This window comes from Cajanus cajan, chromosome 5 (assembly GCF_000230855.2).
Source record: "Cajanus cajan strain Asha chromosome 5, NIPB_CcT2T_4, whole genome shotgun sequence".
Classification (NCBI taxonomy): Eukaryota; Viridiplantae; Streptophyta; class Magnoliopsida; order Fabales; family Fabaceae; genus Cajanus; species Cajanus cajan.
This window is the reverse complement of record NC_138521.1, coordinates 62,853,445-62,876,035: the sequence shown is the minus strand read 5'-3', so window position 1 is coordinate 62,876,035 and position 22,591 is coordinate 62,853,445. Positions and strand designations below refer to the sequence as shown.

Genomic DNA, 22,591 nt, shown 5'->3' with positions numbered 1-22,591 from the left:
TTTAATTTGTTTCTTATATAATCATGACTAATTTTTATCTCATTTTCCTATACTTATCCTTGATTTAGATATATTGGATTAGTATCATTCTTTATTTGGAGTAAATTAAACAACTCATTTGTTTCTCTTAGCTAGGTGTCTTTCTTTAAAGATGATTTCGTTGAAAACACTATAATTGATATTACATTTAGACACTTTTTATTTTGGTAAAAAATCAAACCTTAATTTGTTGTTAGAGACTAACTAGACCCTTCATTTAGACTTAAACCTCATTCTTATTAGGTTTTTCTCTATTCTTTTCTTTGGTTTTCTATTGAAAAAAAAATGATTACTTTTATTAGTGTCTTTCGTCTCAATTTTTTTTATTATTTATAAGTTCCAACTCAAACTCAATACTTATTTAAGGTATTCAAGATGAATTTTACCGAAATAACAACTGGATGGTGAGTTTTAAAGTTGAATATGAAATATAAGCTTAAGGAACTTTTTGATCTAAGCGTAGAAAAAATAATTTAAGGTATAGGTAGTAGTAATAGGAAGATCTCGGGGCGAAACATATTGTCATTAAATGAGGGAAGAGAATCAAATGAAGAGATTGCATCGAGAAAAGGTAAAAGGAAATATAGAAGTTACTGGAGGTTAGGAATATGTGACGGGTAAATGTTTCAGTTATGCATGGCAATGAAGTCAAGGTTAGTTGTCATTTTGCGAAGACAGTAAAGACACACCAACTCTAGTTGCTTCCCCTTCCTTGTCCCTCAATCGGTTATCATGCATCATTTCTCTCTTCACTTCACACATGAAGGGAGCAGCCTTAACTCCCTCAAACATTAACACTTGCTCTTCCTCTCTTGTCTTCACCATGGATATTGCCACAAAGACTTCATTCAGAAATTCGGAAAAAGTTTGAATGCACGTTTATAGTGCATAATATAATCATTAATCCTATGTTAATTGAAGGTTATGGGTATATCTATATAATATCTAACTAATTTAGGTTACACAAAATCGGAAGTTTGAGAGTTACAAGTTTGAACACATGTACACACACTTTAAAATAACTTAAGATTCAGTCATCAGTAGCAATATATGAACTCATTGTATCGATCTTTTCCTATCTATCTTGATCTTAATCCATAGGAACTTTCCAGTTATATGCTTTAGGATCTAATCTCTTAATATATTTTTTAATATAAAAAAAAATTATAGAAGTTATTAATATTTTTTATGAAAAATACGATGCCATTTTTAATTTTTTTGAAAAAAAATATAGTTATTTTGTTTTATTTTTAGAATTTTACGACTTCATATACAAAATATCAAAATGTATACAATTTTGGTTAAATTTTAAGTTAACTTGATTTTAACTTGATGGATCATGGATATCTTTCACAAAATTAATTTAACGCCACTCATCGAATCCACTTAACACCCCCAATTAACGCAATTTATATATCAGATCCTTATATAATTAAGCTCTATAGCTAATGTTAATTTATATAATTACCATGCAATTATTTATATTTAAGTTATTTTTATAATAAGAGACGTGGTTAAATTATTTTCACACGCACGCACACACATATATATTGTAATACACGCAAATATATATTGTGATTGTGTAATTTGATCTTTAAAATTTTAATCAAACAATTTTAGTTTCTTTAATATATAATTATATGATTTTATTCATTCTCAATAAAAATTTAATAATTTTAAAATTATAATATATATATATAATATTTTAAAAATTATATAATTATTTACCTATTTAAGTTACATATATTATAATTTTCACATATATAAAATAATATATATTTATTATTACTAAATAAATAAAATTTATATATATATTATTATTACTATTATAGATTATTGATAAATTAATAATTTCATAAATATAAATTAGTATATAATAATATACTTTTACAAAAAAAAATATAAATATAATATATAAGATAAATATATTTAAAAGTTAATTTGAAATATAAATACATACATCATTCCATTAGTGCTGCATCGGTAAAAAAATTATTAAATTTTTAATAGAAAAAATAAAATCATATAATTATAATACTTGAGGAACTAAAATTATCCAACTAAAAATTGAGAGATGAAAATTACAAAATAGTTTTAAGTTTAATTTTAAAATTATTATGTTTAACTCTAACTTTGAATTTTTAATTATTTAAAAAAAAAAGTCAAACAAAAACTGTATTCAAAGTACTTGATGGCCCAGATGGGCAGATCCTGCGCAACAATTCCACTACATGGAAAGTCAGCTTGACCCAAACAAAAAGCAATTAATTTCTGTTGGTTTAGGCCCATATGGCCTTAATAACCATAATTGCATGTGACCATAGTGGCAAGTTCAGTCAACTTTCACTAAAACAAGTGGTTACAAATTGCTGAAGCTAGTGCAATCAAAGGACCAGTCCTCATTGATTCTATATTCTAATCTATATATCGTGCAAAAGCCTTAACAATAATAATTGATGAGATTAGAGAGAAGAAAATGAAAATAGATGGGAAATTGAAGTAATGACATCTGGGAAGTGGGGACAAAATTTAACCACTGGATTGGAAGGGAAGTTGCCCATATATAATCTTGCTAAGGGTCCACTTTCACTTATTCTTCTTTTTCAATATCTTCTTATTAACTTGGCAAAAACAATCACAACTCAGAAGAGTTGCCCATAATCTTGCTAAGGATGCTGTCCTTTTTAATTTGCTCCCCTTTGCAAGCAAGCTTACCTTACCTGTTTGTACTATTATCTTCTTCTTCTTTTTTTACAATACTATTATTTAGTTTGAATCGGAATATAAATTTATATTATTAGTTTAAATATTCAAATCATAAAAATCATATTCATCATAATTTTTTATTTTCTTAATTGCTATAATTATATATTAGAAAATATATCAGTACTATCCATTAACTATATGTATTAGAAAATATATTAGCACTATCAATTAACTTGAATAAGAATATATATTTATATTATTAGTTTAAATGTTAATATCATAAAAATTATATTGATCATAATTTTGTAATAACTATAATCATATTTTAGATAATATATTAATATAAGTACTAACAAATTAACAATTAAATAGAACTGAAATATATATTTATGTTATTAGTTTAAATGATCAGATCATAAAAATATAATTTAATTACCATAATTATATATTATATGAACTAAAAATAAAATAATTTAATAGTATTTTAGCAAAAAAAAAATTATATTATTGTCATATAACATCTGTTTATCTGACAAAACCATCTTTTATAATATATAAATAAATAATAAATTTTTTTAAAAAAATTTATCTACCTTAAATAAATAAAAAACATATATTTTTTCTTTCACACTAATGTTTCAATATTTCATTTTAAACTAATCTAATATGATGAAGAAGTAAGTAAAATCTAATTAAAGATTATTAATAAACATATATGACATGTTTACATAATTTTCATCTTCAACAAAAATAATTAGAAAAAGGAGAAAATTTTAAGTTTTTATTATAAAAATTGATTTTAATTTTGAAATTTATAAAATATATTTATATTTATATTTTATATATAATTTTATTTATATTTAATAAATAATATTTGTTTTAAATTCCAAATAAAATATTATTTACAAGCACAAATTATTTTTTTAATCTCTAACTTTCAAAAGAAAATTACTAGTCTAAATTTGAAAGAGATAATCTCATAATACTATTATATTATCAAACTCCCATTACAGTTGAGATAGATTTCTAAAAAGATCAAAGGCTTCTAATAATAATGTTTTAGGATTTTTAACAATATCATAAATTGAGATGTTTTTAATTAATTGTATTTAGGATTTATATTCCATGAATATTTGAAACAGATAATCTCATAAATTGTATTTAAGTCCCAATTGTATTCAGGATTTATATTTACGATTTTTCATGAAATATTCGTTAATAATAAAAATAATATCTGTTATATTTTTCTGTAAATTTATTTAAATCTTTTTAATGCTTGAAAACTTGTTAGCATGATTTAATTCGGAAGATATTAAGAAAAAAAATATTTATATTTCACTTTTAAATGTACCGAAAAAATTAAAATTCCATATAAGAGTTAAGAAATGACATGTTTATTGATATTTTTTAGGGGGAAAAAATCATTTAGTTTATGTATGTATTTGTATTAGACTATGTAATTTCAATATATTTTTTAATTTCTTTCAAAATTGATATTGTATGGCTTAAATGTAGATACATATAATCAAATTTCTTGACCTAGTAGTTGTAAGGTTTGCTCTCAAACATGGTGACTCGAGCTGATGTTCTTAAATTCAATTTTTATTTATGTTAAAATAATATTTTATTAATAAAAGTTATGTCTCGCAAGTGCAATCTTGAAAAATCCACTTAAAAAATATGGAGGCATATGTTTTGAGATATAATATTGTATTCTCATAAATGTTAACATGTTTGGTTGACATTGTTAGTTTTAGAAAAAAAAAATGTTTTATTTAATTAAAAAATAAAAATAAATGGAAAAATATGGAATAATAAGTGAAAAGATATATTTATTAGAAAAAGTAACTTTTATTCTCATGTAATTAAAGATATCCACCTGTCATAAGAATAAAAAAAACATGTAAAATGTGAAGGTTTTACATTTCTAGGAATAAAATATATCCAAAAATATTTTTTTATAACCTTCTAACAAACTTGGGAATAAATATCATCTTTACCTTCACATTTTTTTAGAGTAAAAAAATATTACTCAAAACAAATGCATCCTATGACTAAAAAAGAAGAATATGGTGTTTGATTCATACACAAAAAATCCAAAATTTCATTTTTTTATAATTATTATATTAATATAAAGTATTCATCGACTTTATCAATAATTAATTTATGTTGAAGAGCTTGATTGTCCACCTTTAATAAAGTTTTTTCTCTCAATCACATTTTTTCATATACAAAACTTACATCTAAAACTTTATTTAAAAAGATTAATTGCACTACTACTCATACTAATCACATATTACAAAATGATCATTCAAATTTATCCAATTTATGAGAATATTACAAAACTACATTCAACATTGAAAAAAAAAAAAAGGGCACGTCTAGAGATATAGATTTGGAATAATATAAATAATGGAAGGAAAAAAATCTTCTTATTTTAAATTTGGAATTATTCACATTGGAATAGTCCAAAATGTAAGTGAAAGTGTTAATGCGATAAAATAAAATTTTTTTTATCAATATTCACAATACAAGCATCTAGGCACATATATAGTCATGCAAGGAATGCCTTGACTCTTGAGAAAACACTTCCATACATGCCCCACCAATGGAATGAAGGGCTTTTCTTTCTGCCTTTGAAGTTTGAAGGGTTTATCCAGAAGAAAATGTACAAGTACATCTATTTAAAAAAAAAAATTGGCATATATATCTTGCTTTGAGGTTTTAAGATAATATCATAAACACTAAAAATCAAAAGAAGAGGAGCGAGTTCTTGCTGCAGACAATAGAACCCATAAACGAAGAGAGAATAAAAGTGAACTAGGAAAAGGGAGGTTTCCTTTTACCTTGAAGACGACGATGAAGATTAACTTGAACCAGGTGCAAGATGACGTAGATATTAAGTTCTTTAGGACTTCTTCTCATGGTGAGTGTAAAAGAACACTAAATTACATTTTTATTTTCTATTTTTGTTAATTTATAATATCTATTAATTATTAGATTTTTAACATTTATTCGTACTTAATTATATGACATTTAATAGTATGACGTTTATGGAAAAAAAAAATAAATGTACAAATAAAATTTATTAATAAAATAAATATCAATCAATTGTTAAAATATGTACAAATAGAAAAAGTGTATGTTATTTTTAAATTTTAGGTTAAACCTTTATTTGGTCCCTTATAATATTTTTTTGTTTTAATTTAGTCCCACTTTAATTTTTTGTTTCAATTTGGTCCCCAATAATTTAAATTATTGCAATTTGGGACTTTCGTCTAAATGATTTAAACGGAATTAACTGTTGGCCACATGGATGCCACGTAGATGCATAGGTGGATGCCAAATTTCATGAATACACCTAGAACTAGAACGACCCGTTCTGCTTGCACATGTTATGTGTTAATATCATGTTATGTCTTAAAACAGAACGTCCCGTTTTAGTTTCAGAACGGCCCGTTCTGCTGCACTCATGGTGTGTTAAATTTGCATTTGGAACGGTCCGTTCCAATTGCAAAATTAACACATAACATGTGCAAGCAGAACGGACCGTTCTGGTTCCAGGTGTATTCAAGAAATTTGGCGTCCACCTACGCATCTTCGTGGCATCCACGTGACCAACAGTTAACTCCGTTTAAATCATTTGGACAAAAGTCTCAAATTGCAATAATTTAAATTATTAAGGACCAAATTGAAATTAAAAATTAAAGTGAGACTAAATTAAATCAAAAGAATATTATAAGGGATCAAATAAGAGTTTTAACCTAAATTTTATCTTTACATATCATCTCAGTTAAATGGTACAAAGTTATTTAATAATATCAAAATTTAATTATCAATAAATAAATTATTAATAAAATCAAAATATTATATTTTAAAAAATGAGAGGATTAAATATCTTGATTTTAAAATTATGAATTATGACTTGATATATATATATTATTTTATTTTTTGGTTAAAAAAAAAGTGGAGAGTAAGGAAGGTAATATCTTCCCTAGTTTGAGCAGGAATGAAGGTTGAAAGAGTTTGGAAGGGAATAAGGCAATTAGGTTCTTCCAAAAGTGAGAGAAGTGGCTTAGCATGAGTATTTATGCTGAAGTGAGGGTAACTATTTATACATTGATGACATTGACAATATCTACTACGTGGATTATGGCTAATAAGCAATCACATCTTCACATGGAGAAATGGAGAGCCATTGATGTTAGGCTAGTCTGATACCATGTAAAAAATTAATTTTTGAATTCCATTTTTTGATTTACAGTAGACATGTACATGTGCAATTAGTAAGCAAGATCATTGGCTATATATGTCTTCATCTTGTTGACAAAGAATAAGAAAATAACATTAAACTAATCGCTACAATGACGGAGTGAACATATGTACTATTAATAGAAGGTTTTGTAACATATTGATTTGATTTTTTGGACTAGAGCCATTTATCTAACTATTATGGTTAGGAATAATCGTCTTATGATATACAGTGTGATATGATACCAGATAATATAATATGTAAGATTTTTAAATGATTTTTTTTTTAAATATAGGAAAGATTATAAAGATGGTGACAATGAGAATTGAACCTAGGTCTTCATGTTTCTGACTATTCTAGTCTCTCCCCACCCAACTACTAGATTAATCCTAGTAATTGTTTGTAAATGAATCTGGTTATTTATTATATTTTTTTTATATATAAAATTTTTTATTTAAAAAAAGAATGTTCTTGTAATTGAGTTAACATAAAAAAGGGGATGTTAAGTGAGTTAAGGTCACATGTGAAATATTCTAGTTAGGTTTTGAGATAAAATAACATATAACCATTATTTTTTTAATTTTCAAATAAAATTTCAGTTGTAAATTATTTTTAACCAACATTAGTTAATGTTAAAGAATTCCGTTGATAACTTTGATATAGAGGAAAGAAAATGAAGAAGAAAAGAATAAATTTAACTTGAAGGAAATTAAAAAAAAAAAACTTTTAGAAGTTAAATTTTTTACTTTGTCTTCCCATTTTTTTTTATCAGACAAAAAAAAAATTATATTTCCTCCTACCAAAAACACCATAAATATTATTCAAGAGTCAAGACCCAATAAACTAACTCAATCAAGAATGGAATGTAGAAGTTTCTTCATAAACACCAAGGCGGTAGTATTAATAGGAAAGTAAATCCGTCGATCTCAGCCGTTCATTTTGGCCGCTTTAACCATCAAGCGGTGCACATTCGGCGAAACGAATTCCTCCCCGCGTGGAAGACAAAGGAGTAAGAAACAGCAGATACGTGACGTTTTCTCCATCCTTCTGTTCCTTTTCCCGCACCACGGATTTTCCTTCGCTACGAAGACACCCCTCTCTTTCTTTCTCCGTGTTTTCAGTTTTCTTCGAAATCGCCGATGCTCGAATCGGAGCTTCACGATTTATCCGACGACGCCGATTACGCTGCGTCGCAGCAACAAGTAAGACTCTCGCCCTTTCTCACTTCATAATTTCCTTTCACGTTTTGGTTCATTCGATCAAATAGCGTTTCAATTAGGGTTTCCGCGATTCAATTGAATGCACTGCTTATTATCCTTGAATTTAACCGACTTTGCGATTGTTTTTCTTGGATTGATTGGGATTAGGGATCCGCTAGCGTCATGCTGCAGAGTGACAGTGCCAAACAGAGCTCCCCTCAGGACTGTGGTGAAATTGTATTTGTGAAAGACAATGTCGCAATTCATCCGACTCAGTTTGCCTCTGAAAGAATCAGTGGAAGACTGAAATTGATTAAGCAAAGCTCGGCTTTGTTTATGGTAGTTATTATTATTTTTTTCGTTACTTCTTGGTTGGCAGTGATTTATTATTGTTTATGCAAATGGTTTCTTTTCGCTTGTAGACTTGGATACCTTACAAAGGGCACAGTTCAGATGCCAGGCTGTCTGATAAAGGTAGTCTGCATTCTGGATCACTTTACTGCCTTGTGCAATATTTTCTATATGTTGAATTTGGTTCCGTTTCTTGTTTAGACAGAAACCTTTATACCATAAGGGAGGTGCCCTTCACTGACATCAGGTCCATCCGGAGGCACACTCCTGCTCTTGGGTGGCAATATATCATTGTTGTTCTATCATCAGGTGAATTTCTGTTGATGAAAATAGTGGATTTTTTTTTTTTTTTTTTATATTATTGTTTTAAATTCATTGTTTTGTTCTCTATCCTGCTTTCTATCAACAAGACAGTTTATTATTTGTGCGTATATTATATGGAATCAGGAGGTATACTTAGTTTGGTAGTTTAATAGCAAATTGATTTCAGGGTGGGTGTTAATTTTTTATTTTGGGCATAAATGTAAAGGAATTACTTCCTTGGATGGGTTAAGTAATTCTTTTGTGTATGATCGGTAAATTTCTACTTGTGTATGCACTTTGTTGGTAAAATAACTAATGTTCCAGGGTGCAATTCATTTGGATTTTAATTTGCAATTTGGCGGAAACACTACATCAAATTCTCTGAGCAGATGCTGGATAAGTGGATAGCTTGTTCAATCATAGAACTCAAACTTGGTTATTAAATTTTTAGAACTAGGCAGCACTTAATTTTTTATGCCCAACAAAAACCTGAATGGAACCTAGCCTGAGCATGGCAGCTTGATTGAGTAAAAAGTAAACTGAGAACATTTGTTTTGAGCAAAATAAACTAAAGATGTTGACTCTTTAGCTTGTGTATAGCACTGGAAAGTTTTGTAGGGGGAAAACGGTTTCTTGAAGTAGGTGATAGATTAATGCCTCTCCATGTAATTTACTGTGATGCATGAGGGATGCAGGAAGAAAGTAACTTTTGAAAAATCTTTAGAAAAGGCTACTACAAGATACTTGTAATATGATAGTTAAAATAAGATATATATTTAAATATCCATGTGATTTGCTGTGATGCATGGATGTAGGAGTAGAGTAACTTTTGAAAAGTTTAGGAAAAGGGTATTGCAAGATTACTTGTAATATGATAGTTGAAAAATAAGGTTTAATTGAAAAATGACTTATCTTTTCTTTTTAATCATAGTAGTCAATAGTGTGTATAGCAGGATAGAGGAGCAAAGTGGCCCTGGGTTTCTATGGGATTCAAATAGTGAAATGGTTTTCAAAAGCATATGTAGCGACTACAGTAGCCTCCAAAATAATGGCTTTTTGCCTGCTATAGCGGCGCTATCATGATATAGGCTTCAAAAACCCATTTCTACCCTTATTGTTATTTTTTTGGGTATAAAACATTCCACAAATGTTACCTCTGTTTAAACCTCTATTCCTTCACACATTATGGGGCTATTTTTTATTCTTCTTTCTGCGCCCTTTAGACTTCCCACCCATTTCACATTCTACTACTTTTTATCTAATTTGTAATGTTATTTTTCTATTAATTACACCATCATCTTTTATTTGACACCTTAGTAGTAAAAAAAGATTTAATTGAAAAATGGCATATTTTCTTTTTAACCACAGTAGTCAATAGCATACAAATAGCAGGATAGAGGAGCAAAGTGGCCCTGGGTAGCTATGGGATTCAAAGTGGAGTGGTTTTCAAAACCACCTGTAGTGTCCAAAATAGCCTCTAAAATAACGGCTTTTTGCGTGCTATAGTGGCGCTATCATGATATAGGCTTTAAAAACCCATTTTTACCCTTGGGACATTATTGTTATTTTTTGGCGTATAAAATATTCCACAAAATGTTACCTTTGTTTTGATCTCTATTCCTTCACACATTATAGGACTATTTTTTATCCTTTTTTCTTCGCACTTTAGACTTCGCACCCAATTCACATTATGCTAATTCTTTTTTCTATTAATTACACCATCAACTTTTATTTTTTGGCTTCATTGCTATGGGTGCGTTTGTTTGAAGGTATCATATTACATCTCCAAAAATTACTTTCTTAGGAATGTTATTCCTGAGTATATTTTTGAAATTGAAAATAATTTAAATAAAAATAAGTAATTAGTAAAAATGGAAGTTACATGTGTGATAGAAAATAACTTCCTTATTCCTATGGGAATGTCACTTTTTCACCCCTTATCATGGCATGGGAATAAAAACTGCCCAAGACATGAGAATGTAACTTTTTTGGAGATAAAAGATACCCAGTAATCTTTTTTCATAACCTTCTAACGAACATGAAAATAAATATTCCAACATATATATTCCCAAGAATAGAAGATGGTGTGAAACAAGTCCCTATTATTTTATTGCTCCTAGATTGATAGGGATTGTGTGTGTAAAATTGTAACTTGTTCTTTATTATAAATTTCTTTAGTTTTGTTTTTGTTTTTTTGATTATTTATGTGCAGTATAAATTATTTAGTTTGTATTATATTATTTATAATAGCGGTCATCCTGCTTCCATCTATTCTGCTATTGCATTTTCAGAGTTACCCATTATGTGCCGCTATCCAAGATTAATAACTACGTTTTGTAATACTGCATTTCAGTTAATACAATAATATTTTTCTGTTTTGATGCTTCTTCCAAGCTCAATTCATTTTTTGTTGGGTACACAAGTGGGACAGAGCCCTGAGTTCAATGCATTATTGCATTATGAAAATGTCTTTTTTAGCAGTTGATGTATTTTTTTGCATTTCAAAAGCATTCTGAGGTGTTTTTCCCTATTTTGTTGCATTAGTGCTTGTAACATCAATAACTATCAACTAACTTCTATATTAGCCAATAACTTGCAGCTTTTGCCTAGTGTTTGAATACTAAACACTGGTTTCTATCCTTGACCAGTATGATCCAAATGTATTGATTAAAAATTCGTTGCCTTTTTATTGATCTGCTGAGTGTGTACATAGCCGCTGCACTTAATTGCTGGCTTATGATTTCCCTTTGAAAGTCTATTATGGCTCATTCGTGACATGATCTCTGACTCTATTAAATATATCTACTAGTATTTTAAAGTATTCTGGATAACAATGATTTGGTAAAAAAGATGTTTGTGTTTGTTCAGTAGCACTATTTATATCTATTGAAGCTCTAAATATTTGATTCAGTCTATACGTTATATTCTGTGTTCTACAATTCAATCTTGTGTGAATAAAATTTTGCAGGACTTGCTTATCCTCCACTATACTTCTATAGTGGAGGAGTCAAAGAATTCCTTGCTACAATAAAGCAACATGTTCTTCTTGTGAGGTCAGACTCAGGTTTCATTCCCTTACTTTTTATTATTTTAAATCTTCTTTGTCATTTGGTTTCTTAATAATCCAATAACCAATCCTTTGACGAGATACTTTAAAATATTGAAATTCAGCTGGGAATTAAGAGAGCCTGTGGGGAGATTACATGGCTTTGCTCAAGCCTATTCAAGAGGAGTAATGTGATTCACATTGTTTGCTTGTATTGTATCAATAAAAGACTAGGCTTGTTGAAGTGTTCCAGAGACAGAGAGAGAAATAGACTAGAAGATGCTTGTTGGAAATAGGAATATTTTAGGACATAAGAACTTTAATGTTTATTTTCCAAGTTGCTTAGATACTTGTTATAGCTAGGTAACTAGGTTCAATGCATCATGGGAAGTAGTAGATCTTAATTGCTTCTCTTGTAAATTGTTTTGGCATTGGTTATCTTTGTACTACTCTTGAATATAAATAAGTCCGCTGTGTGGAATTATCACTCAAGCAAGTTCAGAAAATATATGTTTCTCTTATCACAATGATAATATTTAATGTAAAGGGGGAAAAAGGAAAAAAAATTAAATTTTAAATAACAAATGTTCTTATAATCGTATCATGACTTTTGACTCTGGATAATGTTTTCCTTCTTTAATCGTATGCGGAGATCTTTCTCTTTGCTTATGGTTATTCACGATGGAATGTCTTGACAATTCATTCATACAAGGTGTATATGTATTTTTCATGGTCTCAAGATATATCAATACTTAAGTTGGTATTTTACTATTTCTCTGTATTAGGAGACAATTCATCGTATGACTACAAGGACAGATATTTTCATTTGATTGCACTTACCAAGATTGAAATGTAATATGCTTTTAAGTTCTTTGAGAAGACTTGTATATGTTGAACCCCTCCCTATCTGTTCTTCCCTTATGTTTCTTTTTAGGATACTTATCTTTGGCATCTGAGAGAAAACAACAAGTTCTCATTGCTCCTGGGCTCTAATTATCATAAGAACTGATTAGCAAATGTTGTCAAATGTTTTCATGTGATAGATAGACTGAGGAGCTGAGTTTTTTTAGTTGTTACTTTCCAGTTTGGTTTGGTAGCTAGTTGTTGCTGTGGATTTATAACTGGTGTTTTTATTTCGCTGTGTATGAAATTGATGAACCTTCAATTGGGCATTGCTTGATTGTCATCAACGATTTTTATATGACATTACTGTGTGTTATGTGGAAGACTTAACCATCCTAATAAGCACAATGTTTTTGAAATGACAGAGAATCATCATCATGCCTATGTTTTTATGCATGCAGACTGTATTTACATATATGCACCAGCCTTTTCCTCTTTTATGTGCATCAAGTCCAATAAAAACCTTTACATTTCCAGATTCATGATCATGTCTATTGCATCAAGAAAAATAAATATTTGCAGCACATTTCTTAGTCTTTCTTTTCTTGCAAATTTGTCCTTATTTGCATGCCAATGTAGACTTAAATATCTCTTTTTCATTTCTTTCTGTGGTACATTTCAGATCTGCAGAAGATGCCAATGTATTCCTTGTGAATGATTTTCAGAATACACTGCAGGTATGGGCGATATGATATTAAAGTGAATTTGTGTGGTTTTACAACTGGATCATAGGTTCATAATATCCTTTGTGGAGGAAAATATTTCCAAAGAATAAGGAAAAAATTACATGACTAGTGATACAAGATCATGAGTAACCAGTTCCTCTTTTATTTTTCTAGTAATGTTAATAACTTGTTGGTCTAGCTAGAAAGATGAGAAAAATGGAAATGCTTACATATAGAATTCCCTTAGTCTCTGAAGTCTCTTTTTTATTACTAATTACACCATTTTATTTGGCCTGCTAACTTTTCTAAATGCTTGGATTGACCTCCAGAGGACTTTGTCTTCCTTGGAGCTGCCCAGGGCTGTTCCTCTTGCATGTGGACCTTCAAATATGTCAGTTGATGAATCCATTTTGAATGAGAACCAAGAAAGGGCTGATAATGATGTCAATAATGGAAGTTATAGTGCTACTCAGTTCCATGGGAGACCAAGACATAAAGGTCATGATCCTGGTCGAGACCTCTCAATTCAAGTTTTAGAGAAGTTCTCTCTTGTAACAAAATTTGCCCGTGAAACAACTTCGCAACTTTTTAGAGAAAACCAGAGTAATGGATTTAGTGCCAGTGAGAGGAGGACCCATATCCACACTAACATTGAGCATCCTAAGAAGTCTTCCAATATTGTGGAAGACACATCTGATGAAAGTCCTGTTGCCTTGGATTCTCAAGAGGTAACCACTTTTTCTTTGGCCTTGCTATTTTAAATTCTAGCATACTATCTGCAAGTTGGCATCCTGTACACAACTTCAATTTTGGAATGTAAAATGTGTGCATAATATTTCAATGTGCCAGAATTTGTTCAAGGTCATGCTGGCTGTATTAAAAATTGTCTGATATATCAATTTGCTTTTCCAATGTCCATGTCGTAACTTGGTGTCATGAACAGTGTGATTGTTAAGGAGGTAATATCATATATGGTGTCTATTGTTATGGATTGATTTAAGATACTGCTCATATGTGCAAAATTTTATAGGGTCCTTTTTTCCCTGTTCCCTTCATAATGTTAATGATATCCTCTTCTGTTTCTCTTCTGGCAGTTTGATAATTTATCACTAGTATGGGGAAAACCACGGCAACCTCCTTTAGGTTCTGAAGAGGTATGAGTTGTATATTTCATAGAAGATATTATTTTTTATATAGGCTGCTAGTATCATATTATATACACGAATTTCTCTGGGCAGTGCTCTTTTGTCATGATGATCCTCGTTATTGTAAATATTCATGTTTTGCTTAATGCTTATTATTGTTGTGTTCGCAAATGATGCAATCTAGGATTTTTTCTTGTCAATAACTGGACTAAAAGTTAGATGCCATGTAGGTTTTGATTTAATTGTTTGCAAATAATGATGTGTATATAAACTAAACATTGATATAAACATTTTTCCTTTTTTATCATCTTAAATGGCATATTTGAGGCAACTAAAAGTAAGGGTAAACCGGTAAAATTCCAAATAACCTTCTTCTAGTTTGGTTATAGTAAAAACATTAATTTCTATAAGATGTAACATCCCATAGTAGTTGAGCCAGTCCACGAAGTACCAAACCTTATGTTTTTAAAGGCAGTTGCTTCTCACATGATCTAATGTGTGTGTGTGTATACTATATTCTATGGGATGTTTAAACTAATACTGCCTCTGATGTTATATAAAAGAAATAAATACTTAACTCATCAAGACCAATAAGAGTACTAAAATAATTAATTTTAATTAATAATGTCATAAATTTAAATTTTATTCGAAAAGCATCAATATAATTATGAGTAATGATACATGTACAACAACTTATACAACTTTTTTTTGTGTCTATCTTCATTTATAACTTTAATAAATTTAGTATTGGAGAGAGATAGACACATAGTGATATTGTGCAAGTTGTTGTACAATTTTGTTATACATGTATCATTACTTTATAATTAAGGGTGTGTTTGGAAACCACTTGAGTTGAACTCAACTGGGGTTAAAAAAAAGAAAGATACACACAAGCTTCTGCTTTTTTTGCATTGAAACATGTGTTTTTCCATTAAACGTGGTTTTAAACTGGTATCCAAACATACACTAAATAATTTAAGTGGCCAAATAAAAGAAAAAATAGTTTAAGTGGTGGTTATATTTAATGACACTGTTATTCAAGAAATAATCTTTCAACCAATGAGAATGATTTATGTTGTTAATGGCCCAATAAATACATCCACTTTAATGGAAAATGAGTGGATATCTCATTAATAAACTCAATAAATTAAGGGTATAAAAGAAAATCAACAGTTAATAATTTTGAAAGTGGTGCCATGTTTTTTATATTTATGACCAAGAAAATGCTTTCTTTGTTTCTTATATATAAAGGACTGGAGGTGGTATAATTTAACTTTTCATTCTAACCCAAACTTCAAGGAAATTTTGTTACAAAATAAGCTTTATGAATGAAAATTGTAAATGGCTGAAACATCAAGGGGGTTATTTGTAGTTTACCCCTAATAATTCAATTTTTACTGTGTTATATAGCCTGTTTAGATACGAGTTTAGAAAAACTTATAAGAGTTTCTCTACTAAATAAAGTTTTTTTTTAGTAGAGAAGCTTTCAAAAGTGCTAATAATTTGTATCCAAACAAGCTAATAGTAAAAATAGCGGGCCAGAAGTTGGACAACTTTGTGTTTTATAAGGGATCAGAAAGGAACATCAGGGATTTAAACTGCATCATAAAGGAGATTCTTATCCCTTGAAACATGGAGTTTGGAATGGAAACAAACCAACTTTCATGTGTATAAATGGTAAGCTTGCATGTACTAGTGTCTTTGACAAGTGTGGGTGCCAAATTTCTACTCTCATAATTTGTTCTGTATGAAAATTCAATAAGTTTTATTCATTTCTGGATCTGGTTTATATTTTGATTTTCATTAATTTTGAAAAGAATGTCGTGGATAGACTTCTGGTCATTCCTTTCTGTGCACTTTTGGATGGATGATATTGAAGGGGAAAGGGTTGGAGGGAAAATTTTTCATTTTTGAATTGAGAGTTATAGAATGTTTATAAAAAAAAGAAAAAAGAGCAAGGGACTACAAGATTTTATGATAATCTTTATTTTATTCTAAATAATTGTTAATTTAGAGAATATCTACTTGAAATGAAACACTTATGTTTCTTCTCTTTCCCTCCAACACCTCCATTCTAAACATACCCTTGAATTATTTGTTACTATACTGTGCCTAAAGGAATGTTGTGGTGCTGAGGTGACGGCTTATGCATTAGTTTTGTGTGGTGCCCCCTCTGCAATCTTGAAATGAAATATTTTCAAGCTACAATCATTCAACTGATTTATGCTTCTTATAGATTATGCATTCATGTTATTATGCAATAGTTTTATCCTGAAAGTTTTCACATGCTTGCTAATTTTATTGGGTTAAAAATCTGCAGTGGATTACTTTCTTGGATTCTGAAGGGCGAGTCACAGATTCAGAAGCTTTGAGAAAGAGAGTATTTTATGGTGGACTTGACCATGAATTACGAAATGAGGTTTGTGTATTACATATGCGATGAGCTTTAGACTATAAGCATTTTGATTATGAATTGAAACATGTTCATCATCTGATAAAGCTGATTTATAAATGATAGGTTTGGGGTTTGCTTTTGGGATATTATTCATATGAATCGACATATGCTGAGAGAGAATACCTGAAGTCGGTTAAAAAGTCAGAATATGAGAACATAAAGAACCAGTGGCAGGTTTTCATTTTCTCCTACCATTCTTTTTCATTGACATACCTCTCTTTCTGCTTTCATACTTTTCACTTGAAAATTCTTTTCTAAACATAAGTTGGATACATTGTATTGCTTGCTCCTACAATTCTTATATGAAGGTCTGTGTCCCTTGTAATACTTTTTATCCCAATTTCTTGCCAAATATTTAAATGACGTCTGGATTTTACATTTAGAAGCTGTTAAGTATATTGACGCAAGACTGATGATACAATATCCAATATGGGTGTAAATGAATTGGATTACAGTCAAAGATAACAAAACCACTTGTGACCACATTGCACTTGCATCTGGTGAATTTTTTTTCTCACATGGAGCCAGGTTTGACTCAATGGTCCTTGGTAACTGTGACCCGCATTGAATGCATGCTATCCTAAACTAAATATGGAGCTGATAAAAAGATTAAATGAATACTCTAACCCAGCTAGTTACTGAAATATGGTGATCTGAAGTGTAAACCTGGATTTACTCATCTATTTATTGTTTCCAAAGTGTTTTTTTTCCAATCAATGCCCTTGTAATTATGAATTCTAATAATGGATATTGCCACCTCTTTTGACATTGTTTTTGTGCTGTAATTCTATATGCTCTCAGCTAATCCTTTCTCAAAATATAAATTTGTGATCTATTTTTCCCTGTAGAGTATATCCTCAGCACAGGCTAAAAGATTCACAAAATTCAGGGAAAGGAAAGGGCTTATTGAGAAAGATGTGGTAAGCTGGAAACTAGTGCAACACATTCTAAATTAGAATGACTATAATTGAGCATATAAATGATGCTTATGTAGTTTTGATTATTTTGTATTTTTGAAGGTGAGAACTGATAGATCGCTCGCTTTCTATGAAGGGGATGATAATCCAAATGTATATGTTCTCCGAGATATCCTGTTGACATATTCATTCTACAACTTTGATCTTGGTTATTGCCAGGTAATTATGTTGTTATTAATATCATATGTCTTAAACACCAAAATATTAGCATTAACCTTTTCCGAAGTTATGAGCCCTCTTGTTTCATTAAACAAAGAATGTTATGTATATTCACTACAGCAGGGGAGGGGGTATATCAATAGCTATTATCATCCTGAACCAAGTATATTTTGTAACCATGAATCATTATGCCGACCTCTTTATTGTTTTCATATGCTGTCTTCTCCCTTTACTCCTCGTTAGATTAAACAAATATTATGTATTCACTACAGCAGGGAGGAGTACCTTAATAGATATTATCTTCTTGAACCCAGTATATGTTGAAACATTGAAATATTATGCCTTTGGGGACATTTGTTTTGAGGTATGTTACTACTTTCCCGGTAATCACATTCCTAGGAATATTATTATTGGAATGTTATTCCTAGGAATATTTAAAAATGTGTTTGGTGGGATTTTAACATTCCTGAGAATATTTTAAAGTTTTAAATTAATTAAAATGAATAAGTGGGTTAAAATAACTTCCCACATTCTCATGGGAATACAACTTTCCCATCCTTCACCGAGGGAATCAAAATGAAATGAATTATGTTGTGGCTACTTTCCTAGGAATAAATTATACCCGGGAATATTTTTTCAAAACTCTAAACAAACATGGAATATGACATTTCCAACTCTATTCTCAAGATTGAGTTTTTAATCTGTGAAACAAACACTCTGTTTTCATATGCTGTCTTTCCCCCCTTCCTGCAATTCAAATTACTAGTTATAGTTTAGGATTATTATCTCATATAGTTAGGGAATCTTATATACATGCTGTTACAGGGAATGAGTGATCTTCTATCTCCAATTTTGTTTGTGATGGATGACGAATCAGAGGCATTTTGGTGTTTTGCTGCTCTAATGGAACGGCTTGGACCCAATTTTAATCGTGATCAAAACGGCATGCACTCTCAACTTTTTGCATTATCCAAGGTGTTTATCTCTTCTCTCTCCCCTTTACAAGCCACTTACACATCATTAATTTTTAACGATTAGGTTGTCTTATTTTTATTGGTTAATTTTACAGTTTACAGTTTACACTATGCTTGCCTTCAGTGGCTTTATATTATTTTAACACTCGTGTACAACTTAGTGGGGAAAGACTTTGCTGTTGTTGTATATGCACACAAGCTCATTATGAATTCATCTTACAAGGCATCCACATATACAGGGGTGTGCTTAAATAATTTATAAAGATTACAAATTGAGGGTTTTATTTTGATTTTCCATAATTTTCGTAGTTATAGAGGTTGTGCTACTGCCTCTGACCTGCTTTGCTCTGATGTAACTAGTTAGCTTATGATGATTCCCAACTTTTATGAACATAAACAACAATGGCAACAACAAAGCCTTTTCCCACTAGATGTGACCAACATGGATCAAACAACTCTGCCTATGTTGTGCTCCTGTAATTTTTTACAGTCTGTCCCAGCCTGGATAAAAGAGAGTTGTGTCAGGCAATAGCCAACATAAACTTTGTTGAATAGCCAACATTTAATCTAATCTAGATTGATATAACATCCCTCATCTGTAGAACCTATGAGGCGTATTCTAGTATAAGTGGTTATGCGTTTGACTCCAAATTACTTGTATCCATCTGTGTTTTCTTTTCAAGTCTTTCCATTAACTACTATGCAGATGAATATCTTCTCTCTTTATTGTGAAGATCAAATTCTGTTCTAAGCCTTTGAGATGCATGAATTAGACCTATTAGTAACAGTTAGAATCCAATTATTGGGTATGGGACTTGAGTCCCACAGTGGAAATATGAGATTCAAATGTGGGGTTTATAAAGCCTTAACTACAAGTGACTTTTGTGGTGTGATTTTCCCAAACTTCTTACAATTGATAATTTGATAGCAAAGCTTCCACCATGTCTCTCAATTGCAAATGAGAGTGTGGGTGGTGAGGCCAACATTGCAATGGTCTCCTGGACCTCGTCAAAGGGCTAGTGCCCAGCCAGCCCACACATGTCAAGGCTGCAGAGCATGGTGGGAAGTTAGGAATCTAATTGCAAGGTATGGGAGTCTCACGTTGGAAGTATGCTATTCAAGTGTGGGATTTACAAGGCCTTGGGCTTTTTAACTACAATAACTAGCTTTTGTGGTTGGTTCTCCCAAGGTTTTTATCCATAACCTTTTAATGTGTTGTTCCTTTGAGTCCAAAAAACTTCTTTGCTTGTTGTCGTGATGCCTGAAACTAGAGGAAAAAAAAGGGGTTAAATTCATTGGGACTTCTGTAGTCAAAGCTTGAGTTGACACTATGATAGTGTCTGTCTTATGGTGTGTCTAAATCTGTGGTTAACTGGTCTATATCTTTATAGGAAATTTGGTGATGAGGTGTACTGCTTTTAGTGTCCTTTAACATTCCGAGCTAACACATTTATTTGTTGCAGTTGGTGGAGCTGCTGGATAGTCCATTGCATAACTATTTAAAGAAGCGCGACTGCTTGAATTATTTCTTTTGTTTCCGCTGGATTTTGATTCAATTTAAAAGGTTAGATTCCTTGAATTGCAATATTTGTCACAATTTATTACTTTTGGTACATACTAAATATGATGTCAATATTGCTGAGTTCATGTCTTCTCAAATGTAGTTATTTTCTACATACCTTTCGAAAAAATAGATATTGGCTATACAAGCAACACTTAAGGTTGTTGACTGTAATTTATTGACGTTTTTTATAGAACCCAAAGATCAAATATACCTCTGAAAACTACTTACAATTGCAACCCGGGGGTACAACTTAATTAATCTGTTTGAGCTGCTATCGTTTTGTGGCCAATGTTTCTAGTTTTCTGATACTTCGAAATGATCGTGCTTTACTTCTAGATGTGTCTGATGGATTCTATACTTTGGAGAGCATTTCAGGCTTTATGTTTGCACAGAGAACACCCCTCCTCTTTCAGACAATGACCAATAATTTCATTGTGTTATTAACGTTGTACAAAATTTCTTTAAAGGTTAATGAAGTCACCGACTCTTTCATCTTGATGGTAGTATCTCGACAGTTATAGAGAGCGTTGAGGGAAATTATACTCTCCATAGAATTAGTTCTCTTAAGAGTTTACATGTTTGGTGATTTTAGTTATTGTTTCTTCTCACGTAGATTACACATACAAATCCACTTGATGTTGGTCTTGTTAGTGTTTCCGGTTTGCAAATTGCAGTCTGGCAGGTTTAAACTTGCCAAGAGTTATCTAAAACATTTGTCTACAACTAAACAATATTGATTGACATTTCAGGGAGTTTGAGTACGAGAAAACAATGCGCTTGTGGGAAGTTTTATGGACACATTATCCGTCTGAGCATCTGCACTTGTATGTATGTGTGGCAATCTTGAAACGATTTCGTGGTAAAATAATGGGAGAGGAAATGGACTTTGACACCCTTTTGAAGTTTATTAATGAGCTAAGTGGTCACATCGAACTTGATGCAACCCTCAGAGATGCAGAGGCTCTATCTATATGTGCTGGTGAGGATGGTGCTGCTCGTATACCCCCTGGAACCCCACCATCGTTGCCTGTTGATGATGGTTCTTTTTACGCTCAGCAAGACGAAATATTGTAAATAAAGTCACTTTTATAATAAATTTTTGGTGATACTTGAATATATCAACCTCATTGTGTATTTCCTAAATCGGTTAAAATATGTTATTAGCATATTAAATGCATTTCTTCAATCATTTTTTGTTGTACCATTGATTCAAAGCGCATCATTTGCCAATTTATAGCTGCCGCAAGAGTACACTAATTTAGGAACTACTCCGTTATATTTTGCTCGACTTAAAAAAAATAAATTGTTCTATTTTGTTTATTATTGTAGAGAGAAAATACAAAAGGATTATATATGAGAATCTATTTAATATAAAAGTTAAAGATTATATTCGAAATTTGAATAATATTTTTTATAAATTTTAGGCAAAAGTTTTATTTTGGTCCCTTATATTAATTGTTTGTTTTAATTTAGTCTCACTTTTATTTTTGGTTTTAATTTGGTCCCAAATTAATTAATTGGTTTCAATTTAGTCTCAAATTAATTAATTGGTTTCAATGTGAGATTTTCGTCCAAATTATTTAAACGGAGTTAACTTTTGGCCACGTGGATGCCACGTAGATACATACGTGGATGCCACGTGGATGCATACGTGGATGACAATTTTTTATTGAAAACACCTGGACCTAGAACGGTCCGTTCCGGTTTTAGAACAAGCCGTTCCGGTTTCATTCTTTTTCTTATATAAAATATTAATAATTTTATAAAATATATATTATTAATTATATTTTAATTATGTTCTTATATTTAATAAAATAAATATATTAATATTTTTTATATTTTATTTTATTATG

At 30.4% G+C, this 22,591-nt stretch overlaps 1 protein-coding gene across 2 annotated transcripts; it reads left to right on the top strand.

Moving 5' to 3' along the window:
• The first annotated feature begins 7,866 nt into the window (after positions 1–7,866).
• Positions 7,867–21,924, top strand: LOC109809154 (RabGAP/TBC domain-containing protein). Of its 2 annotated transcripts, XM_020372392.3 has the most exons (15): positions 7,870–8,199; positions 8,365–8,535; positions 8,619–8,670; positions 8,749–8,856; positions 11,819–11,903; positions 13,422–13,476; positions 13,794–14,192; positions 14,559–14,618; positions 16,930–17,028; positions 17,128–17,238; positions 17,913–17,984; positions 18,084–18,200; positions 19,026–19,175; positions 20,638–20,738; positions 21,488–21,924. In XM_020372392.3, exons 1-15 carry the CDS (start codon positions 8,137–8,139, stop codon positions 21,810–21,812), a joined length of 1,968 nt encoding a protein of 655 aa, XP_020227981.1. In that variant the 5' UTR covers positions 7,870–8,136; the 3' UTR covers positions 21,813–21,924. The 2 variants fall into 2 exon arrangements, with proteins under 2 accessions (XP_020227980.1, XP_020227981.1); XM_020372391.3 differs by having other exon boundaries at positions 7,867–8,199; positions 8,619–8,856.
• Positions 21,925–22,591: the final 667 nt, after the last annotated feature.